We start from the raw sequence: 22,983 nt of genomic DNA on the forward strand, positions 1-22,983 counted from the left end.
AGAATGATGTAAGCTGCTTTGGTCCCCACTGTGGAGAAACACTGTACTTTTCCTCATGGAGAACCATTGTTGCTCATGGGGATCACTCAAAATTACAACTGCTCTCCAGATGGAGAAAATGGTGGACTCTGGGTCCTTATACCCTGCTGAGATGGCTCCCCTATGACCGCCAGTGTGACACAGCAGTAAGGGCTTCAGAGCAGGGTAGAGGCTGCAGGTGTGGGTGGAAGATGGAAAGCTGAAGGCAGAGAGGCAGATAAAGGTAGGTTAATGATTGGCTGGGAATGAAAGGGGGTTGCCAGCTCCAGGTTGGGAAACTCCTGGAGATTTGAGGTGTGCAGCCTGGAGATGGTGGGGTTTGAGGAGGGGTGGGACCTAAAACAGGTACAATGCCATAGGCGCCATTTTCCAACCCAGCCATTTCCTCCTGGGGAACCACTGCTGCCAATCTCCAGGTGAGGGCTGGAGTTCACTCAGAATTGCAGCTCCTCTTCAGATGGCTGAGATCAGTTCCCCTGCAGAAAATGGTGGGACTGTCATTATACGCTGCTGAGGTCACCACAGCAAATTGATGCTGAGTGCCCAAGGCCAGGGCATCCACCCAGAGCCTCTTTCTAGAGCTCGTTGTATTTATTTCCATAATGAGCCTTATTTCTAGTAAATAAATAATTCTCAAAACTACAGGCACTTCGTTATTTTGGGGAGTCTTAATCCCTCCATGTATTTTTTTTTTTTAACATTTCAGATTTTTTTGCAACGCTGGAAATTCCTTCAGGTAAATAGAGAAATGCCCCTGGTCTGACCCTAGTTCCATTTTGCAGTTATATTAACCATATCCTATGTGCTCTGGTTACTACCTACTTCTGTTCAACATTTTGACTTTTAAAGGCCTGAATGGTCTAGCTGCCTACTTCCATATGAGCTCCCAGGAAGGTTAAGAACATTTGGTGAGACTTTGATCTGATCCCTTCACTGGCAGGCATCAGACTGCTTCCAGTAACCACCACAGCCATACAGCAGCGGTACTACTAACCCACTGAAATGCCCTTCCTCAAAATAAATGTTTACAAATCAAGGTAAAACTTCCGAGTTTACAAATCAAGATAAAACTTTTTTTCTTGCTATAGCTAAGCTTTTTCTGAAAAGTAGAGTTGTTTTAGTTTTTTATGATGCTCAACAGGTTTTGAAAGTTGCTCTAGTTATATTTGATGGTTGTTTACCGTTATTGCTTTTTATTACACCATACCTTGAAGGTCTATTAAACATATCATTAGACTTTATTCAGTTACTTTAGTTGCTTATGTAAAATTAAAATATAAGGGGATTTTGACACTGCTAGATGCAATTAATTCAGTCTGTGTTCTTGTATGAGTATTTGTTGTTGTTGTTCAGTCGCACAGTCGAGTCCGACTCTTCGCGACCCCATGGACCAGATCACGCCAGGCCTGTGGCATGATTCATACACAACCCTCATGAGGTATGACTATTAGAATGTAAAGTACAGAGGTGTCTATACACATAGCAAGTTGTGAGAACGAACCACAGGGTTTCCTGGATGAGGCATCAACATTGGTTCCATTCGTATCCTGCTTCTGCTCTGGCCATGGGATGGAATCAGTGATGGTCACCTTGGCAGACGATCTCCATAGACAGCTGGATCAAGGCAGGTTGGCGCTGCTACTTTTGTTAGATCTCATGTCAGCATTCAACATGGTCGATTATGACCTTCTGACCCACCGCCTTGCCAATATAGGAGTTCGCGAGGTAGCCTTTCAATAGCTTATCTCATTTCTCCATGGTCAGGGACAGAGGGTGGTGCTCGGCGAGAAAGTGTCCTCTAGATACCCCTTGGAGTGCAGGGTGCCTCAGGGGACATTCCTTTCCCCGATGTTAACATCTATATGTGCCCCCTTGCTCAGAGTTTCGGGCTTGGGCGTCACCAATATGCTGATGACACCCAGTTGTATCTGATTTGGATGCCGCCCCAAAAAATCTGGCCATGGGTTTGGAGGCCGTGGTGGGATGGTTAAAAAAGAGCAAACTGAAACTGAATTTGACAAAGACAGAGTTTCTGTGGCTGGGGGGAAGGGGCTTCAGGGCTCAGGTCCATCTTATCGGCTCTTGACGGGGCACCATTAACACTGGTGCAGTCCATCAAGAGCCTGGGTGTGATCCTGGATAACTCCCTTAATATGGAGGCCCAGGTCACATGTACAGCCAGGCTGGCATTTTTCCATCTATGCCAAGCCTGGCAGCTGGCCCCTTTCTTGTCATGCTCCGACCTGGCCACAGTAATCCATGGAACAGTCACCTCCAGGCTAGACTACTGTAACTCGCTCTATGCTGGCCTGCCCTTGAAACTAACCCAGAAGCTCCAACTGATCCAGAATGCAGCAGCACATGTCCTAGCAGGAACATCATGGAATGTGCACATTTGACCTGTGCTGTGCCAGCTGCACTGGCTTCTAGTGGGGCACCGAGTCTAGTTCAAGGTTCTGGTTTTGACCTTTACAGCCCTGAGTGGTCTGGGACCGACGTATCTGCAGGACTGCCTTCTCCATTACACCCCCAGGAGAGCATTACGCTCTTCACAAACAACTTGTTGGTGATCCCTGGCACTCAGGGCCGGCCCGAGGTGTTTTTGAGCCCTAGGTGAGGCCAGCTTGTGGCGCCGCCGACAGGGCGAGCCCGAGCCAACGGCGGCCGGAGCCGGGGGGTCAAGCAGTAAGATGGCGCCCGGAGGGAGAGCGCAGCTCCCCGGCCCTCCTCCACTGCCCCACAGGAGAGCCACCGCCACCCGTGGCGTGGAGGGAGGGGGAGGCACAGTTTGGCGCCAGCTGCGGGAAGGACATCCCGGGCGTGGGGCGGTGGGGCGAGGAGGCGGCGCCGCCAACGGGGCAAGTCCCATTGCTGCCTGGGCGGAGGAAGAGCCTGGCTAGGGGCGGGGATAACAGAGATCTGGTGGGTCTGTGGGTGGCCATCGCCTCTGCCGGGCAGAATCCTCCTCCTCCTCCAGCTGGGGCTGGACTCCTTCCCTCCCGGCCTTCGGATTTCCACCCCCTCCTCAGCCCGGACTCGGTTGCTTTCTTGCGCCCCCCCCCCCGGTCCAGTCCGGCTGCCTTCTGTGGAGGCGAGGGCACCGGGTGGTCAGTCGGGACAGAGTTCAGCGCCAGCTGCGGGAAGGACATCCTGGGCGCAAGGCAAGGAGGAGGCGCCACCGATGGGGCGAGCCCGAGCTAATGTCGGCCGGAGCTGGGGGGCTGAGCTGCAAGATGGCTCCCGGAGGGAGAGTGCAGCTCCCCGGCCCTCCTCCTCCGCCAGCGCCCTGCAGGAGAGCCACCAGCGGCGGTCCCGGTGGCAGGGAGGGCACAGAGAGGGGGAGGCACAGTTCGGCACAAGTGCTCTGCAGGAGAGCAGTTTGGCACCCTAAGGGCCGGCCCACGCTCTAGAATGCCTAGTTCGCCTAGCAGGTGAGCTGGCCCTGCTGGCACTAGAGAGATCTGGCTGTCCTCAACCAGGGCCAGGGCTTTTTTGGCCCTGGCCCCAGCTTGGTGGAACTCTCTGCCAAATAACATCAGACCCCTGCAGGATCTTATGCAATTCTGCAGGGCCTGTAAGGCAGAGATGTTCCGCTAGGCATTCGGTTGAGGACAGCAATGGTTAACATCATGGCTAGCACCCTACCTAGACCCTTATTCCTTATAGAACTTACTCACCTCTGAACGTGTGAAGCACTCACATACCAGATTTGGGAGGGAGCAACAAAATTTTGCCACTTGCTTTCAATTACTTTATGTTGTTGGCCATGGTTTTTATGTTTTTAGAATTTTGTACATCGCCTAGAGCTCCACAATTGTGGGGATAGGCAATTAATAAATGGAATGAAATAAAATAAATATGGACTTTCCTCATTCACCCATTTAACCTAGAGCCATTCCTGCATAGTCAATTGTATGGCACCTCTAGGCCTGTAATGACATCTTACCTTCTTGGAACTGGGTATTATTGACAATAACCCTTTTTCTGAAGGGATGTTCTTTTTTGTTTTTGTTTTTTTAGAAGAAATGACAACATAAGATGAGACAACAGGACACATTTGCAAACACCAAATTTTACCTGAGAATAAATGTATGATCCTTCAAAAACAAAAGCACATAAGTATAAATATTTATTATCAATTTAAGGACTTACTTTGCAGTCAAGTTACAGATCTGCTTGTTCTAAGTGATCTTGCTACACACATGGCTTTTCCACAGTGAAGCCGCACGTCTTTTTTATTACCAAATTGTCTGTTGAAGATGCTGACTCTGCAACTTCTAGGGCACTGCGATTAATGCAAATTTTGGTAAAAAGATATCCTTGAAAAACCATACAAAGATTTTGACACAAAAAAGTGAATATACAAATGCTGAAAAAAATGTGCTTTAGAATTTACAATACACTTTCCAACAATTTCATAAATTGCTTCTACATGCAAGATAGATCTTATTACATTTGGCAGAAAACATTTATACATTCTTTACATTTTGTACAGATATTTCAATGGCTGTATCATAACACTTTATGGAATTCTGGAAGACAAGCGAAATTAAGAAGAAAAGCATGTAGACAAATATAAAAAAAGTGACACTGAGGAACGTTTTGAGCCCTTCGGATGTATATGATATTTACCTTCTGGGATCGCCGGTGTTTTTTAGGGTGGGACTTCATATTACCTCTGCAAATCCAGATTCTCTATTATTCTAAAAATATTACAACATATAAATGACAGAGATGAACTTGCAGAATACACCCATCAGTTAGAATGGCTTGATGGGTAAAATAATATATTCTTTTGATTGCTTTCTTTCACATGAATTAATTCTAGTGAACAATGCATTTGGCACTATGGTCTGTTCGCGGCAATGCTCCTACTTTAGTTCAGTTTAGCTGATTTTCCTATAGATCAGGCCGTCAGAGGCCTATTGTCAACATACCAAAAAAAGAGAGGATGTTTTTACATCCTTTCACAACATTTCAGTAAGCTTTCTGTTTTGAAACAGGGTTTTGGGTTTGTTTGCTTTTTGCTATATAAACTCACATTGTGTTCAACAACTGAAAGACAGTTTTCTGTTTTCCTCTGGAAAGTAGACTTAGCTATTTTGGGATTAAAAGCAAAGTCAAAATACACTATCACATCATGCAATCATGTGAGGATCAAAAGGACAGCAGTGATTTGGGGATTTTCCATCATGTGATGGGACTGGTCTTTAATGCTATAGTGTATGTTGAAGATTAAGGGAAGAAAGGCCCCCAATGCATAGGACTGATTTCCATTTGGAAGCAGCACAAGTGCATGTTCATGAAGAGATGGAACAATATCTTCCAGATGTTTGGCTTTCCCTAGGTTAAACTTTCTTCTTCTCATAGCCTGGAAGGAAAATAATCTAGCCTTCAAGTTTGAGGCATCTGTGGTACAAAAAACCCAGGATATTGAAAAACACTTGGGGAAAGTATGTGTCAGCAGTTTTATTACAGACACTATACCATAGCTACACCAAAGAAGAGATGAACCCTTTACTCTCGACACAACACATTTAATCAAAGAATCTGAGATGCCACAAAGCTACAAAAGTATCAGAATGGAGTCTCTTATTCTGAATTTTTCTTTTTCTCTTTAGGACTATCTATTCAGGGGTCCATGAGTAACTCTGAAGCATTTGAGAATATGAAGCTTTGTAACCCCTGGCAACAAACCACTTGACAATTTAAATCCCTATTATGTAAAGAACTTTCCGGTTTTGCTTAGGTAACTGATAATTTGGGAAAGCATTAAAGATAAAAATATACATAAATATCCAAGGCATTTAGGCTAACAAAGTATACATCTGAAGTTTTCACTTTTTTGCATCTCACTTTTTTTGCATCTCGTATTTTAGAAAGGGTTGGTGTTTTTTTTTTAATGGCAAAAATGTACTACATTTTTAAAAAATTTACATTCCCCCTCCCTTCAGAAAAGCACTTTGGAGTTTTCTTCATTATTCTTCTCTGTATTTACATTACTGGAAAGCGACTGAGTGCCTGCCTCAGCTTTTCTGCAATCTGAAACAGAAACAAATACCAGTCTTGAAAAACACAGCCACACTGCACAATTAGATTCAACCAGTTCTGTGTATTTTCAAACAAGAGAACATAGGTGATTTTCACAGATCACAGTGCTTTTCAAAAAGTGGCTTACAGATGAGCTAGTGATTAGTCCCACAAATATAGTGGAAGTCACCTCATTCCCTGTTCTGCAACTAAAATGGCAATTCGTTACAAATGTATCACTGAAGGGCTGCTCAGTGGCAACAACTTCTAGTGCAGCTGGAAGTTTTAATTATCATCCTTCAAGTTGTTTACTTCTGTACTCGTGCATAAACTGATTAATTTTTGAAGCTTTGCTTATGATCTCAGTGTTCATGATCTAATGAACAATGAAGAAAATCTGAGAAAATATACACAAAGTAAAACAGAAATCAAGTGGTACCTTTAATACTAACCAAATTTATTCTAGGTTTCTGCAATTTAGGAAGTCCAATTTTAAAAACACAGATATACATTAACTGGCTAATCCAAAGCTCCACGAAGTGGCAATGCATGTACAGCCTTCTGCCGCTTTATATGTACAGCTGAACTGTGCAAACCGTGTGCCAGGGAAAATGGACTGAATGGTGACCATGAGACAGAGCCAACCTACTGGACGGAAGACATGTGCCCATGGCAGGGAAGAAATACTGAGAATAAAGGCCAGGAGCCCGAATCAGGCCCTGATCTCACCATTCTGAAAAATACCCAGTTGGGTCCAGAGTGATGCTTCACAGAACAAAGTTCACTTATCTAGTGTTCAGCATACTTCAGATCCTCCCATTTCCCCCCTTTAAAATTTCTAAGACTCTCTTGGGGAAGGGGAGACTAGAATGTAAATGCTCCACCGGGGGTCTTTTTATCAGCACTTGAACAGCACCAACAAGGTATGTTCACTTTTGACCATCCATGGTAAATATACACATGTGACCATAGGATGAAATTACAGATAAATATGTGGAATAACTGCAGACAGCTCAACTGCCATCCTTTTCTGAAGGGAATGAAAGAATTTCTATTGAACTGCCAAGTACACCTCATTGTGCATCCCAGCCAAAGCAAGTGGCAGCTGCACAGCCTTGTCATGCGAAGTGTGCAGCACAGCAAAGACTGGTAGTGCCAAGTGGCATTCTCTACAAAGGAAAAGAAAACTATTTCTTCATAACTCTATATTTTAAAAATAGTTGTTTATTGTAAATTGCTTCTGAATTAATTGCAGCTAAAGCACAAGCCTTTACTGTCCTTCCTTCCTTCCTTCCTTCCTTCCTTCCTTCCTTCCTTCCTTCCTTCCTTCCTTCCTTCCTTCCTTCCTATTACTGTTCATTCAACCCAGTGGTCTCGAACAGCTGACTGTTCACATCCTTTTTTGGGGCAGGGAGCATTTCAAGCATGTGACATAAAATCTGAGCACAAAGAATAACGTGCACCTTGATGTTTGTTTAGAATAAATCACTGAATGGCTGGCAAATGGGCCCATATACATTGTAGCTTACCGTTTCATAGAACTGTGCCTGCTGTTCCAGATATAAGCGGATCACACTATTGTAATCATAAATCCGGTTACTGTGAAAGTGATTCATCTCGGCTGTAAATCAGAGCCAGGACATGCATTAGTTCAGTTTTACTTCAATGAGGAATCAATAGTAATTACTTAGGAATCCAAACACAGGATCCACATAGTACTAGAATTCATATGCAATTGAGGTGTGCTTGCCAATCCATACCCATTTTGCTTCACTGCACTGAATGGCATAGGAATCTTCTATGGGTTCAGTTAAAGAAATGTAGTAAATAATATGTCCCTGACAGCAGCTTGGTGCAGTTTACTATATGAATATGTTTTCCAGCAGCCAACTGCTGCTATATGTGAATCAGGCCAATTCACATATTCCTGGATGAACTCTACTGTAACATTCAGCACTTAAAAATTAATTAAGGTCAAAGTCTACTTTACACATGTATTACTGGGAGAAATGGCAATTGTAAGAATAAGAAAAAGGAGGAGGGGGAGGGAGGAGGAGGAGATTGGCTTTATACCCCAACCTTCACTACCTGAAGGAGTCTCAGAGTGGTTTATAATCCCTTCCCCACCCCACAACAGACACCCTGTGAAGTAGGTGGGGCTGAGAGAGCTCTCTCGAGAACTGCCTTTGAGAGAACAGCTCTGGAAGAACTTATGACTGACCCAAGGTCACACCAACAGCTGCATGTGGAGGAGAAGAGAATCCAACCCGGTTCTCCCAGATCAGAGTCCACACACTCCTAAGCACTACACCAAACTGGCTCTCTTAGTTTTTAATGATCCTTCCACAGGAAGCTGAACAACATGGGATCGAACATTTCTTTCTGAATATTCAAAGTAAATCCAGTTTTAATACCACAGCAAATGACCCTGCCTACCCAGCTAAATTGGGCAGTTCCAGTAATGTTCTAGGTGAAAAACTAGCAAGTTTCGGCATCTTCCAATATACTTGCCTTCATCATCTTCACACCCTAAAATACTTTTTATCATTTCTCACAGCATTCTTACCCATTCTCATTTCCAATTAATAGTGGCCACTGAAAGTCAAGAGAACTTTACCTTGCAGTGCGTAAGACATGGTGCTTACACGCTTCAGCATATTTTGCTTGTCCTGTGGTGTAATTTTACTGGTAGCGACTAGCTTATCGCTTTCTTTCACTTTATCTATGGCTCCCTGTTAAGACAAAATACCACACAAAGCACTGCTGAAAAGGCACAGATGCCTATGCTGCTTCCATGCACACACACAGCAAGTACCCTCCACACTTTGCAACAGATTACCTTGAAATGTATCAAACTGAAGAGTTTTACATACTTTTATTATTTACAAAATTTGTGCCCTGCCTTGATGCCCTCAGTGCTACCGAGGTAGCCAACAGTACGATAGATAATAAAAACATATCTTAAAACCACTAGCATCAAACAAAAACACAGAATTAAAACCAAGCTAAGATACATATACAAAAACATTTAGAAACAATTAAAACATATGGCAAGAGATCGAGATCACTAAGGGAATGCCAGATGAAACCAGAATCTTCACCCACTTGCAGAAAGGGCAAGTGAGTCTCTGGGAAAGCATTCCAGAATTTTGGTGCCATGACTAAGAAGACCCCCCTCTCCCTGGTTGCCACCCACCTACTCTCAAGAAGGCAGGGGCACCCAAAGCAGAGCTTTGGAAGATGACCACAGTGGTCAGGTCCTGATTTTTTAAAAATACTTCATATCAACAGGTACTGTGTCTGGCTCTCCAGGTGTACAAAGTACAGCCCTTCTGACTTTTTTTTACTACTGCTCCAGGATACTATTCAGTCAGTCTTAGTCTTTTAGCCTGTCAAATGTTGTCAATTCACTTATCATTTGGGTCCAAATAAGATTCTTCTGCTATCTGCACAAGTGTCTTTAATGTACTTCTAATTAGAGGTTTAACAGTGTGGCCAATATTTGAGCAAACACACTCAATTATTTTTGACCAGTTAAAATGCCCAACCCTAATATCTAGTACATTCAGAGATATGATTTGGGAAATATTTCAGCATCTTTAAACTGATTAGTTTCAATTTGTGAAAACATGCTCCAAACTTCACTTTATCACAGAAGGTTATAAAAAGGATTCTGAAGAGAAAATGTCAGAGGTTCAGTCTGCAAGTCACTTTACAATATGTAGGATTTATCTCTTACACTACTACTTTCAGACAAAAGGCTCAATACCTTACCTTGTGAGCTCCTATGATATCTGGGAAGCAGCCAAGAAATCCTTTGTATTCATGATTGGTCTCCATCAGAAAATGAAGATCTTTCTTTGGCTAATTAAAAACATACACACAAAAAGATTCCATAAAGCAGTGCCATACTAGCTCCAATTGGGTGAGGCTTGCATGTCATTGTTTACCCTGCTGACCAGGTGGTTGGTGGGGACAGGAGGAAATAGGGAACATGACAGAAAGAACTGAATCTGTCACTCACTCTCTATCCTCTACAGCAGATCACAGTGGGACTCAGCTTTGTTGAAAATGGCTACAAAACCACAGCTCCAGCTGTGAGATCAAATAGGGCAACTGTGTGGACAATTCTCTCTCTCACACACACGCACACACAATTTTGCATACAGCTAGAGACTGACATGCATGTCTAACTGTGTACATAAGGCCTCGGGGCAAGGGGAATCACGGTAATACGATCAGTAGCTTCTGCTAAATTTTTAGCAGCACCATAATCCCTCCAAGTATTTCCCACTTTATTATAACAACAGTTACCTGTTCTGCCACAAGACTGGCAATTTCCTCATATGTTTTCCCAGCTTCTGTTATTGCTTCATTGAGGTCAGTCTCTCCTAAAAAAGAATAATGCAATAGTTTCTTAACATCAAAATGAATAGTTCTGAAGTTTAATAATGGGGTTCCCTATAATACCTACATTTTAATATTATTTCATTGTATTGAACTATTCTTCTGTAAATTTTGTCTGAAACTATTCTTCTATAAATTGATTAATGAATCTTCTCTGATATGTGCACACAGAGAAATACTTAATATTTTAAGACTGGCTGCAATGACAGGCTGAAATTTTTTAACCAGTCAGTTAGGAAAAACTTTTTGTCTTATTTTTGATCCAAGCAAAGGAAGGTCAGAACCAAGGTGATATGAAATTAAAACCATTACTTCTGTAGATTTCTAATGTTTTTTTTTGCCTAGCTACACATGTTTAACACAAACTGAACTCAGTTGGGGAATTATTAAAATATTAGGGGGAAACATCACAGATTACTTTGTACAAAGTTTATCAATAAAATAACAAACATGTTTTTCTGAGTGGATCTGATTAATGAAGCTCTAATATTAGAAACGTGTCACAAGAAAAAAATCAAAAAGCTACACCAAAAATACCTTGATAACCACTGGTACTGAAGACCAGTGCTAAACTCTGTAAAGCTTTTCCTATTTTCTGATATTCCTTGGGTAATGCTGAAAGAAAAACAGATTTGAACTTTATATAAACCCAGCAATAATACAGTAAATAACTGACTACAAAGAACCCACCAATATGACAGTCATATTTTTCTTCTTTAACACACATGAAGCTGCTTTATATTGAATCAAGGTCAGTACTGTCTACTGCTTAATCATTTTATCATCTACTGCTTGATCCTTTTAACTGGAGATGTCAGGGATTGAACCTGATACCTTCTTCATACAAGGCAGATGCTCTACCATTGAGCTACAGTTCCTCTTCCAAAGACTAAGGCTATTCTCTCTGTCTCTTCAGTACTTTTACATTCTCTAGCTAAACCCACCTCTTCTCTCAGCACCACTGATTTATCTGCTTTGACCATTATATTTAGACTTTTGGAACAGCATTTAGACTTGTTGGCACAGAGCAGTTAAACATTCTTAGAACCTGTCACTGGGGTCAGAGACCACACTTGCTGAAAATGCCAGTGGTGGAGAAACTGTGGGCAGCAAACTCATAGCCTTCCTCCAGCACAAGGAGCCTCTTCTGTCAGAAAAGGCTCCTGAACAGAACACCATGCAGCATGGGACACTGAGGCAACAAGGGGGAAATCGGAATAAATATTCCACCACCCAAAATAGAGATCCCGCCCCTCTTAGGGCAGCCCCGCACCCTGTTCTGGGTGGCATGTTGTTCTGGAGCTCTGCTACTCCCAATCCTAAGAGGAGGCCTTTCATGACATCAAAGGGACTGCTGGGGTAAGGGAAAGCTCAGTTTCAGTGAACTTTTTCTCACAAATGGTAGGACCAACCCATACTCCATTTTTCAGTACAATACACAGGAGACTATTTTGGCAACTTATTCAAGAATCTTGACAAAAGAACAACAACGCATCAGTTGCTGAACTCCCATCAGAGGGAAGACTGCCAGAACCAGACTGTACAAGCATTTATGAAGAGCATGCAAAAACTCATGTAAAAAGGATTTGTGGATTTTGTATGGATGAAATTACATTCATTTTATTAGTACCGCATGAGCAATCCTGTGTTTTTGTTAAAGGAAAACAGGATATAAATTTTATCTTAATTTTTAAAAGTCTGTTGGTGAAGAAATGGCAACATTTGTCGGAACACTTACGTCCTGTACAACGCTTCCAGTGTTCCTGCCCAACCGTCAGCAGCTCCTTAACTCCATCATCCATGGCTTTTGTGAACCTGCCGACTGCATCACATTTCTGTTCACTGTATAATAACCATAATCATAATCTCAGACAATGTATTTTCATCATCTGGTATGATGAGCTTTATTTATTATAACTGTGCCTGTGAGGGTTTTTGCCCCTTTCCTAGAATAGGAAGCAGACCATACATTTGTACCACCTCCTCTGTGTAATTCATTCTTCTTTTACAGCTAGAATATCGACAAAGCTGACTTGGCAAAACATTGTTTAACAGCATGGCACAACAGCAAAGTGGCTTAAATCCAAAACCAGAGTTCAAATGGTTTGTCAATTACAACAGATCTCAAGATAAAATCAGCTAACATATTTGAATTAAATGCACATATTGCAAAATAAAAAAAATCACATATATATTTCAATTTTAATTGCAAGGCGTATTTAATGAAATACGTCTTTATATATGCAAAGAAGAAATTTGCGCAACTTCGTACACAACATACAGAATGTCAACCTTATTAAATGAACCTTTGCAGAGATTGCTGCCTTAAATCGCGGATGAGAGAAAAGGAACTGTCTGCAGAACCCCACGCTGTCTCCTCCAGCCCCTCTCTTCTCTCTCGTGAATGCTCCCTGCCATCCTCAAACCACTGTGACACAAAACTTTGAAAATGGTTTGCAACCCCTGGATAAGAAGAGACTTGCTGTGTTAACCCTGGTTAAATCCATGAAGCCAATGTAATGCTTAATGATGGCTGAATACCAGCAGATGACAGCAGGGGGGGATTCAAGTGAAAAGAAAGGAACAGTAGCAGGCAAATATGTAGGCAGCTCTTGATGTCTTACCCATGGTTAAGAGATTTCAGGCAATATTGCCAAAGGCCCAAATATATTTAATAGGTAATCAAGTTCTCTGTACAGCAAGTGCAAATATATGTCAGCAGTGTTATACCTACACTAGCCCCTTTTGACTGTAAAAGAGCTTTTATGCTTGAGTATATCTCAGCTGTGTTTTACGGCAACTAACTTAGTAGGATGTAAATCTACAATGTTTACATGTTTCACTAAGTAGTGTGGGAGGCTTTGGATACAACTTAAGATGTCAATTTATGCAAGAGTACCATTTTTAACATTTGTGCCTCTTGGTGACAACATTTTTGTATTAAACTATTGAAGGGGAAGAATCCAACACCTTACATTTCTATCATATCCAAGTCAGGCGCTTCTGGTTCCATAGTGGAAAAGACCATAACACCAACAATTTCATCTTTCTCTGCTTTCCTTTTACCCGTTTTCCATTCCTAGGGATAAGAATAAAGGGTGACAATGAGGGAAAAGTGTTCTTGCACGGAAATTGTGAACAGCCATCACCTCCTCTGGGCATCATGCTGAGCTTCAACAGCTCCTTACACAGTGAATGCAGAAGGTTCCTTGCTGCACACCTGCTGCCTTTGAAACTTAATGTTTCACAACTGATTTTGACGAGGTATTGGGGAATGTAACTTAAAAATGACAGTGTAAGTCCTCAGAAACCACCTTAAGGAGGTCTTTGGATCATGGCCTTGCCACTGGTTCATTTACTGCATATTTATTACATTTTCTCCCAAGAAGCTCAGGGAGACATTTGTGCTTCTCCACTTCTTCATTTTGTCCTCTCAACAGTATCTATCCCAGAATCAGCTATTCATACATTATCATCTCACAATCTGCACCCCAGCCTTACCATGTTAGGAAAGCTCTTCTAGCAACAATACAACCTTTTCAAGACAGATGATTCTATGTTATTTTAAACCATGCAACAAAAAACTTACCACAAACCAGAGTATTCACTACTATTTGAAATGAAGAGCCAACTTATTGATCAGAAATTTTTTTAATTCTTCCTAAAGGTAAAGGTTCCCTTGCTCGAAAGCCAGTCGAGTCCGACTCTAGGGTTGCGGTGCTCATCTCCATTTCAAAGCCGAAGAGCCAGCGCTGTCCGAAGACCTTTCCGTGGTCATGTGGCCGGCATGACTAAACACCAAGGCGCACGGAATGCTGTTACCTTCCCACCAAAGTGGTACCTATTTATCTACTTGCAATTTCTTGCTTTCGAACTGCTAGGTTCTTCCTACACACTTGCCAAATTACTTTGCATTTCCCCCACATTGCCAATGTGTTTTTTAAATAATTAAGTTAATTTCACATACCTTTTCATCACGGAAATTAAGGAACTGCTGAAAAACGTCACTTTCAGAAACAACTGGATGGCGACACATCCTGGTCATCCAAGCTTGTAGCCTCTCCATACGCATTTTAATGAATTCTTCCTCAAAACGCCCTGCAATACAAGTTGTTTTCACGTGTAATACCTACTTTTTCTGATCAAGACAAACATTACATTTATGATTCTAAGATAAAGGCTGCTTTTTAATGCAGGGACTAATTTGGGAAATAATCTTCTGCCATAAGCAAGGTACTCTACAATGACGTTGTATCAATCACCAGTAATCTTTTCTATCTTTGGTAGTTATTTCTGTCGCAAAAGCTTAAGCTCCAAAAATATCTGAAAATAAACAGAAGTGCTCCTACGAAGTTATACACAAATACTATTTAGTACTTTGAAACTATATTCAACTATTCAAGAAGGCTTTTCTGTGCAGGTACTATGGTTACACTGTACAAAATAGTTTTACAAACTTGCTTGGATAAATTAGGGACTGTGCCCTATACTGCTGTGTATGGCTTACTGTAAGAAGGATCTTATTTCTGTAATTTCTGTACTGCTGAATGTGTTATATGAATACTTATGCTATGCTTCAGTTTTTTCTAGTGGTCTCAGACTTCTAAAATCCTAATGCACTGGTTATTGAATGTCCCATTTTATCTACTGACTATATATAAATAATGTAAACAAAAATAAATAAATACACACACACACAAACACTGTTCACACCAGAGTTAGGAGTAGGATCCAACTGAAAATTTCCCAATGAGAGAAAGCAATTTTCAATTATTTCCCCCCTCCCACTACAGTCTTCAAATTACTTTCTCCTACTGTTTTCTGGGGGGACTGCCCCATGCTTCAGAAACAGCATTTCAGGGGGCATTTGAGGCTGCAGTAGAAGGGGGAAAGTCAGGAATTTACATTCTGCTGACAGAAATCTTTACTATCACCAGAGATTTTCAACAGGAAAGCTACAGTACAGACAAAATGATTAGTGGAGTCAGTAAAGAAAAAGTTGTTTCAGATCCAGAAAGCAGAAGTATGTCAACTGGTATGAAGAGACTAAGGCAGTTCAAAACAGAGATGTGGTTTGGTCACATGAAATCTTAAATAATACCCTATTTGCTAATGTTCCAACAGCAATGGAGAAAGAAGCGGTGTAAAAATACGACGAAATTCTTTTTGAAGCCCAATTATTTTTTTTAAAGTATGGGCAAATTCATTAAGTAGTCCTAATTTTACTTTTTAACATATGCAAACACTTTCAAAATGTTTTAAGGCATAAGGTCCACTTAATTTAGAAAATTTAAGTTCTCAATCTTGTAAGAGTCTTGCTCTGCCCTCCTATGTAAGTATAATAAAGACTTGCATACAATTAAACAATCGGAAATGTGTTGCTGAAGTGTAAATGGAAGAAAATGCTGTCTAAATTCAACAGGAATAGGCCATAGTAAGTCCTGCTCTACGACAGATAAAGGTACTTCACCAGCATTATACCTGCACTGTCACCTGTATGAATTTCCTTGAGTTCCAGAAAACTCATTTAGCAGTTCACTGTAACTTAGTTGACTAAAGACATTTAATGACCATTTTGTGGTCATCTCTTAGATTTGACCTGGTTGGTCTCCACCTCAATGGCATCGTCTCCCTCTTATAGCAGTTCCTTGGATACGTTTCAGTTACTGAACTTGAGAATATAGTTCTTCAAGCTGTCAGACTATTTCCTATGCTCTACATCAGGGGTGGTCAAACTGCGGCTCGTGAGCTGCATGCGGCTCTTGGAGCCCTCTTCTGCAGCTCCCGAGCCTTGTCACCCCCCGCTTTGAAAGCAGAGGATTTTTCCCCAGGGGCCCAGCCTTTGTTAGAGTTGGGTGGGTGGGAAGGGGCTGCTTCCTGGAATCTAAGCCCCACCCCTAGCTCCCAGCAGCCCGCATTCGGCAGCAGCTCTCAGCAGCCCTCACGTGCTGCTTCTTCATGGCACCACCACTGGGAGCCAGAAAGCTAAGTTGGGCTGGGACCTGGGTGTTGGTGGCGGGAACTGTTTTTTTGGGGTGGATGGGTGGGTGGCCGAGAGCGCCCAGGCTGTGGGCAGGCCAGGTACTCCAGAGTGGGGTGACAGGGACATTTCATGAGTGTGTGGCCGAGACCTCAAGCAAAGTGGGGGGGGACTGTTTTCAGGGGGTGGGTGGCTGAGAGCACCTGGGCTGCAGGTGGCCCAGGTGCTCCGGAGCAGGGTGGCAGGCAATGTTCCCTCTAAGCTGTGGAGTCTTGTGAGCAAAAACTCTACTTTGTGAGCGACTGGCATGAAAGTTGTGGGCGAGTGATTTGGCTGCTGCATAAATTAGTTTGCTCTGGAGCCCTCCTTCCTGAGCTAAGACAAAAATGTGTGAGCCAAAGGCTCAAAAACTGTGAGCTAGCTCACACCAACTCAGCTTAGAGGGAACACTGGTGGAAGGGACATTTCGGGGATGGGTGGGTGGGTGGCCAAGAATGCATGGGCTACAGGCGACCCAGGTGCTCCAGAGGGGGGGGGCAAGGCCAGAGGGGGAGAGAGAGAGAGAGAGAGCGCTCTCTGTCCCTTCCCGAAATGTTACTTTCAGGCCACTCCCCCAAACCCACCTCTTCCTCCAAAGTCAACTTGCAGCTCTTGAGCATCTGACATTTAGTCTATGTGGCTCTTGCATGAAGCAAGTTTGGCCACCCCTGCTCTACACTGACTTTAGTAGTTGAGAAACGGGCTAGTAGGCCAATACAAACATCTCCCTGACAGACGGGACCCAGTTAAAGACCCCTCCAGCTACTTGGGCAAAGGGCCACTGAGGGGAGGGGGCTAGAGACAAAATTCCTGGACCCCAAGTCAGCTGGAGGACCCCTGAAACCAACTTCATGCTGCATTCAGACTGCATTTTCATTTACCTCTAATGCAGTTCTGCACTGCGGCCACTAGGGGCGCAGGGCAGGCAGAGCATCGTAAACAGCAGTAGCTCTGCTTTCTGCTTACCCTTCCTTTCTGCAAAGTTTACTACAAGGAGGCAAACACTTGCATATCCTGTAAACCCATCAACCAAGCAAGTACTGGAGCAAGGCAAGACCAGCAACAACAGCTCATGGCTGCTAGAGTTGTTACCAGGCTGTAGCCTCCTAACAAGGTTGTTGTTTTCAGCAGTCTGTTTCCCTCTTCCTTTCCTTCCACCCAGCTCCTCAGTTTTGTCTACTCAGCCAGATCTTCCTTGTTAGTATGTGGTATAAAATAAAACCTTTCCTCTTTTCTTATTTTCCTTTCCTTGTTTCCATACTTTTCTCCTTAACTTTGCTCTTTCCCAGTCATGCTGGGGCCAGTACACTTCCTTTCATTGTATGCCTTCATTTCTCCTAGCCCCCTCCGCTTCTGATTACCCACTTTTATTTGTCAGTCTTGGACCCAATTCCTTGTCATCTCTAGTCGGCAACTTAAAACATACTTAATAGTAATCTAGCAGCAAACCCTTGTTAATACTGTGTACAGAACGGGTGGGGTGGGGTAATATTTCACCATAATGTATCAAAGTAGTAAAAGGATCCTCCACTTTACATGAATGGTAATGGGATGTTAATCTGTTTTAGTGGTTACCAGGGGTCTTTTTGTAGAAAAAGAGCTGCCGGAGCTCATTAGCATAACTCATTAGCATATGCCACACCCCGACATCACCGGAAGTGTGTCATAAGGCCACACACCCCTGAAATCACCGGAAGTGTGTCAGAAGGCCACACCAGGGGCCCTCCTGAGGTCCACAAGCGGGGCCTGAAATCCAGAAGCCCTCCCACTCTTGCGCCCCCCAAGCACCAAGAACGAAGAGCATAACTGTGACAGACTTAAGAACATAAGAGAAGCCATGCTGGATCAGGCAGGTGGCCCATGCAGTCCAACACACTGTGTCACACATCGCAGAAAAATACCAGGGGCCCTCCTGAGGTCCACAAGCGGGGCCTGACATCCAGAAGCCCTCCCACTCTTGTCCCCCCAAGCACCAAGAATGCAGACCATCACTGTGCCAGACATAAGAACATAAGAGAAGCCATGCTGGCTCAGGCAGGTGGCCCATGCAGTCCAACACACTGTGGGGGGTGGGGTTTTTGGGGCCTTCGTTCTCGCTGCTCGGAGCAGCAAGAGCAATAGAGGGGGGGTGGGGGCCTTCAGGGAGGGCTCTGCAGGACTACCGCGTGGGCCTCCAAGGAGGGGAGGAAGGCCAGGGAGGGATCAGGAGGGCCCCGCGCTACTGCGCAGGCCTCCAGGGAGGAGGGGAAAGGCCGGGGAGGGATCAGAAGGGCCCTGTGCTACCACGCGGGCCTCCAGGGAGGCGGGGAAAGGCCGGGGAGGGATAAGGAGGGCCCCGCGCTACTGCACGGGCCTCCAGGGAGGGAGGGGAGAAAAGGCCGGGGAGGGATCAGGAGGGGGGGAAGGCCGGGGAGGGATTAGGAGGGCCCCGCGCAGTAGCGCGGGCCTGCAGGGAGAGGGGTGGGAAAGGCCGGGGATGGGTCCTGGGGGCCTAGCAGAGGCTGCTCCAGCAGCCTATGCTAGGCAGGGGGGGGAGAGGAAGCCGACTTACCTCTCACAGAACTCCATAGCTTAGAGGGAACATTGATATGAACCAATCAGTTAAACAAGTATAAAGCCAACAGTCGTGATAGTCTGACCCACAATCAAACAGTCATAAGACTTATAAAGAATGCTGTTTATGTATTGCAATCTAAAGCACTACAACATGATCCACAACTCAATACAAAATCCTTGAACCAAGGTACATAATCAACATCGTCTCCGGATTACATAGTGGTGCCAAAGCTCTCAGTTTCATAAATGTTAGACAAGTCTTAAGAATCTGTAACATAGTAATATTACCTTTGTTATGAATACATAGAAGATATTTCAAATTACAACTAATTTGAAATATCTTGTATGTGTTCATAACACCACTATGTAAGTAAGCACTAAGATTATTGTATTGTCTCTTGTTATTGGTGTAGCACATATTCTAAAAATTGTATTTTTGTACACTACAGAATATCTCCTGAAGAAGATCCATTTTTTGAAACGTTATGTAATCCAGAGACGACGTTGATTATGTACCTTGGTTCAAGGATTTTCTATTGAGTTGTGCATCATGTTGTAGTGCTTTAGATTGCAATACATAAACAGCATTCTTTATAAGTCTTATGACTGTTTGATTGTGGGTCAGACTATCACGACTGTTGGCTTTATACTTGTTTAACCGGTTACACATGTGGGACAGAAGTTACATCTCCTTCTCTGGCCCCTCAGTTAGATTTAATTACATTTTAAACACTTCAGGGAATAGATTGTTGTTATATTGGTGGGTCATCGAATATCCCTTTGTAAATGCTACTTTGCTAGTATAGACATTAGTCTTCATGTTCTATGACAAACGATAACTTTTTAGAAAGCTTGTCAGCAAAATCAATCCCAATGATCCTAGTACTTCCCAACCAGAACCAAAACATAATCCGTTTGCCTGCTTTTGTGCTAGATAAAGGTACAAGGGTAAACGTAAATAGATTTCTTACTGATTCACCTACTAAAGATTTATTGTGATATAACGTTTTTGTGAACTACAGCATTAGAAGTAAGCAGTGTATCTTATATTGGTACACATATATGTACAAGTGTAGGATTACAAAATCAGACACATTAGGGTCATAAGAGAGGGCAGGTGGAATCTTTGCCTGGGGGGGCCATGGGGGCTTTTAGCAGCCCTGCCTGGGCAGGAGCCTTCCCTGAATAATGGTTGAGCACTCTCAAAACTCTTTTTTTTGGGAGGGGGGAGAGAGAAAGGTGATTGAACAGATGGCTGACAGCCAGTGCCACTAGCTCTTGGGATGTGATTATGTGAACTCTGATTCCTCTCAATGTCTCATGGGCCTCTGGTAATACTGGCCATGGTATCTCCCTCTGGACTGCTTGGCAGGACCAGGAATACTCTGGGCTCTGCACTGCAGCACCGACCTGTCCAGCAGATTCCAGTTGTTAGTGCTGACAAAATCCAGCCATGACCCATAGAATCTGTCTTGTGGGGTTCTGCAATGGCCTCATTTCACATAGTTTCTAACATAAAGCCACTAGGAAAGGCTGTCAAGGACTTGAAGGTTAGTATTTCAGTTTACTGGTAATACTCAAGTTAATTCTCTGCTTCTCTTCAAATCCTGATTTGAGTTCTTGATTTAGTCTGGAGCTAGTCTTTGGCTGGATGAAACCAACAGTGAAGGTCAATCCAGACAAGACATAAATGCTACCATGCTTAAAGCTACCATGCCAGGGGGGAAGGGTTAGAGGACTTTGTCCAAGAGACAGTAAAAGCCTCCCCTGAGAGAGGGAGTAGTCATCCCTGCCTTAAAGCACGCAGTGGTGTGTACATGCCTAAAGAAACCTACTTTGTACTTAGAATAAACTGGAAACTGAACAAGTTTCCTGGAGGCAGTTTTGGGATGGATGAAGGCTAACAAACTGAAATTCAATCCCAACAAAATGGAGGTGCTACTAGTGGAAGAAAAGTTTGTCCCGAGAACCAGATATTTATTTAAAACATTTTAACACTGCTTTTCCACCTGATCCAGGTCCACAAGACAGCAAACATAAAAAAATCAGAACATCTGAACAATTAAAAATACATTTAAAGTTATAAAATAATTCAATTATAACACATAAATAAACAACACCAGAAGGAGGGCCAGTAACCATTACTGGCAGCACACCAGATAAAACAAAATAGTCTTCACTTGCTGGCAAAAGACACTGATAGGGAGAGACCGACAAATCTCCCTCAGGAGGGAGTTCCAAAGTTTTGGTGCCACAGCCAAGGCCTTCTATCAGGTTGCCACCCATCAACTTCCAAGGTACATTGGTTCCAGGCCATGCAGGGCTTTAAAGGTCAATACCAGCATCTTGAATTGAATCCAGAAGGATACTGGAAGCCAGTGTAGGTATCTCCTGTTCTGGATGAGGAATGCACTCCTCCTAAAGGAGCATGTTTGTATCTTGGTAGCAGTGGCCAGGGGTACCTTTCACCAGCTTTAGCTTGTGAGTCAGCTCTGGCCCTTCCCGGGCAGAAGAGATCTTGCTACTGTGCTGCATGCCCTGATACTAATGCTAAATTAGATTACTACAATGAGCTCTACCTGAGGCTGCCTTTAAAGATTGTCTGGAAGCTACAGCTGGTACAGAATGCTGCGGCCAAAATGTTGACAGATATGGGTAATAGGGACCATATCACTTAAGTCTTGTTCCATCTACACTGGCTTTTGTGGTGGCTAGGCAAAGGTCCAGGCCCTTTCTGAAAAACACCAGTCCCCTTTAGTCACGTTTGGTGCATGAACAGAGCAACTAGCAGCCAATCAGGATCCATAGAAGGGCTGGAGGAACCCAACGGGAGTTGGGGAGAGAAAGAGGAAACTCTTTCCGTTTTTAGTTAGATAGGGTCTGAGCATTCAGAATGAAAAAAGAAGAGTTGGTTTTTATACCCCGCTTTTCACTACCCGAAGGAGTCTCGAGTGGCTTACAATTGCCTTCCCTTCCTCTCCCCACAACAGACACGCTGTGAGGAAGATAGGACTGAGAGAGCTGTGAGAGAACCGTGACTGTCCCAAGGTCACCCAGCTGGCTTCATGTAGAGAAGTGGGGAATCAAACCCGGTTCTCCAGATTAGAGTCCGCCGCTCTTAACCACTACACCAAACATCAAAGAGAGAGAAAGGTAGACACAAACTGGACGGATCCTGTCTCAGAGTCTGTCTTGTATGTAAGCAGGCTAAAACAGTGAATTTTTGGAGATAGTTTTGGGCTTAGAGAAGAGTAGACTGAAAATCCTTTCTCAGGAGAGATGGTGCCTCAGCGATAAAAATTCCCTCCAAGGGAGTAAGGAGTCTACCTCCTATTTTAAAGACGGAACAACAATCCTAAATTAGAGGCAGTTGCCTTGCTAAATTTAAATTGATATGAAAATTGATATTTTTTTGGGAACCTGGAGAAGTAGATTCTTAATCTTTGACTTCTTGTTGTATTTATGATTGGTTTTTACAAGTTATTTTAAAGCTTTATTGGTTTTAATTCATATTATTACCTTGAGACCCTTGAGCTACAACACTTGTTTATAAAAGTGGGGATTAAAATAAATAGTGTGGTAACATCTAGCATAACTGTTCTGCATATGCTAATTAATTATCCCTATTAATACTGAAACCATGATTCCAAATGAAAAGTGTATGAGACCTGAGAATCATGAGAACTTTGATTCTTCCATTGCCATCTGTCAGAAGGATTAGAAATCAAGCATCTTCATCACTTTTACAGTATTTATATAAATAGACTGACATGGAGATAATTCTTTCTAGATTTTTTCATCACCGATTTGTAATGCTCAAAAGGTTCATCAATCCACCTTGTTTTCTTCTAATCTCATAAAGTCTGTATAGAAAATACTGATGGAGTTCTAAGCCTGAAGCTAATTGAGGGAAAATCAAATCACTTCCTCAG

At 43.1% G+C, this 22,983-nt stretch overlaps 1 protein-coding gene across 4 annotated transcripts in view; it reads right to left on the reverse strand.

The window, feature by feature from the left end:
* Positions 1–4,189: 4,189 nt before the first annotated feature.
* Positions 4,190–22,983, reverse strand: part of SNX9 (sorting nexin 9) — a 70,748-nt gene continuing 51,954 nt past the window's right edge. For all 4 annotated transcript variants that reach the window (XM_015418282.1, XM_015418281.1, XM_015418280.1 and 1 more), the window contains 9 exons: positions 14,444–14,574; positions 13,452–13,555; positions 12,215–12,318; positions 11,014–11,091; positions 10,384–10,460; positions 9,844–9,933; positions 8,687–8,801; positions 7,599–7,690; positions 4,190–6,081 (listed from right to left, as the gene is read on the reverse strand). In XM_015418282.1, coding sequence (XP_015273768.1) covers positions 6,034–6,081; positions 7,599–7,690; positions 8,687–8,801; positions 9,844–9,933; positions 10,384–10,460; positions 11,014–11,091; positions 12,215–12,318; positions 13,452–13,555; positions 14,444–14,574 — 839 coding nt within the window. In that variant the 3' untranslated portion in view covers positions 4,190–6,033. The remainder of the gene's footprint in view (positions 6,082–7,598; positions 7,691–8,686; positions 8,802–9,843; positions 9,934–10,383; positions 10,461–11,013; positions 11,092–12,214; positions 12,319–13,451; positions 13,556–14,443; positions 14,575–22,983) is intronic.

The sequence above is a fragment of the Gekko japonicus genome, unplaced genomic scaffold (genome assembly GCF_001447785.1).
Source record: "Gekko japonicus isolate JY-2015 unplaced genomic scaffold, Gekko_japonicus_V1.1 scaffold4107, whole genome shotgun sequence".
Lineage (NCBI taxonomy): Eukaryota > Metazoa > Chordata > Lepidosauria > Squamata > Gekkonidae > Gekko > Gekko japonicus.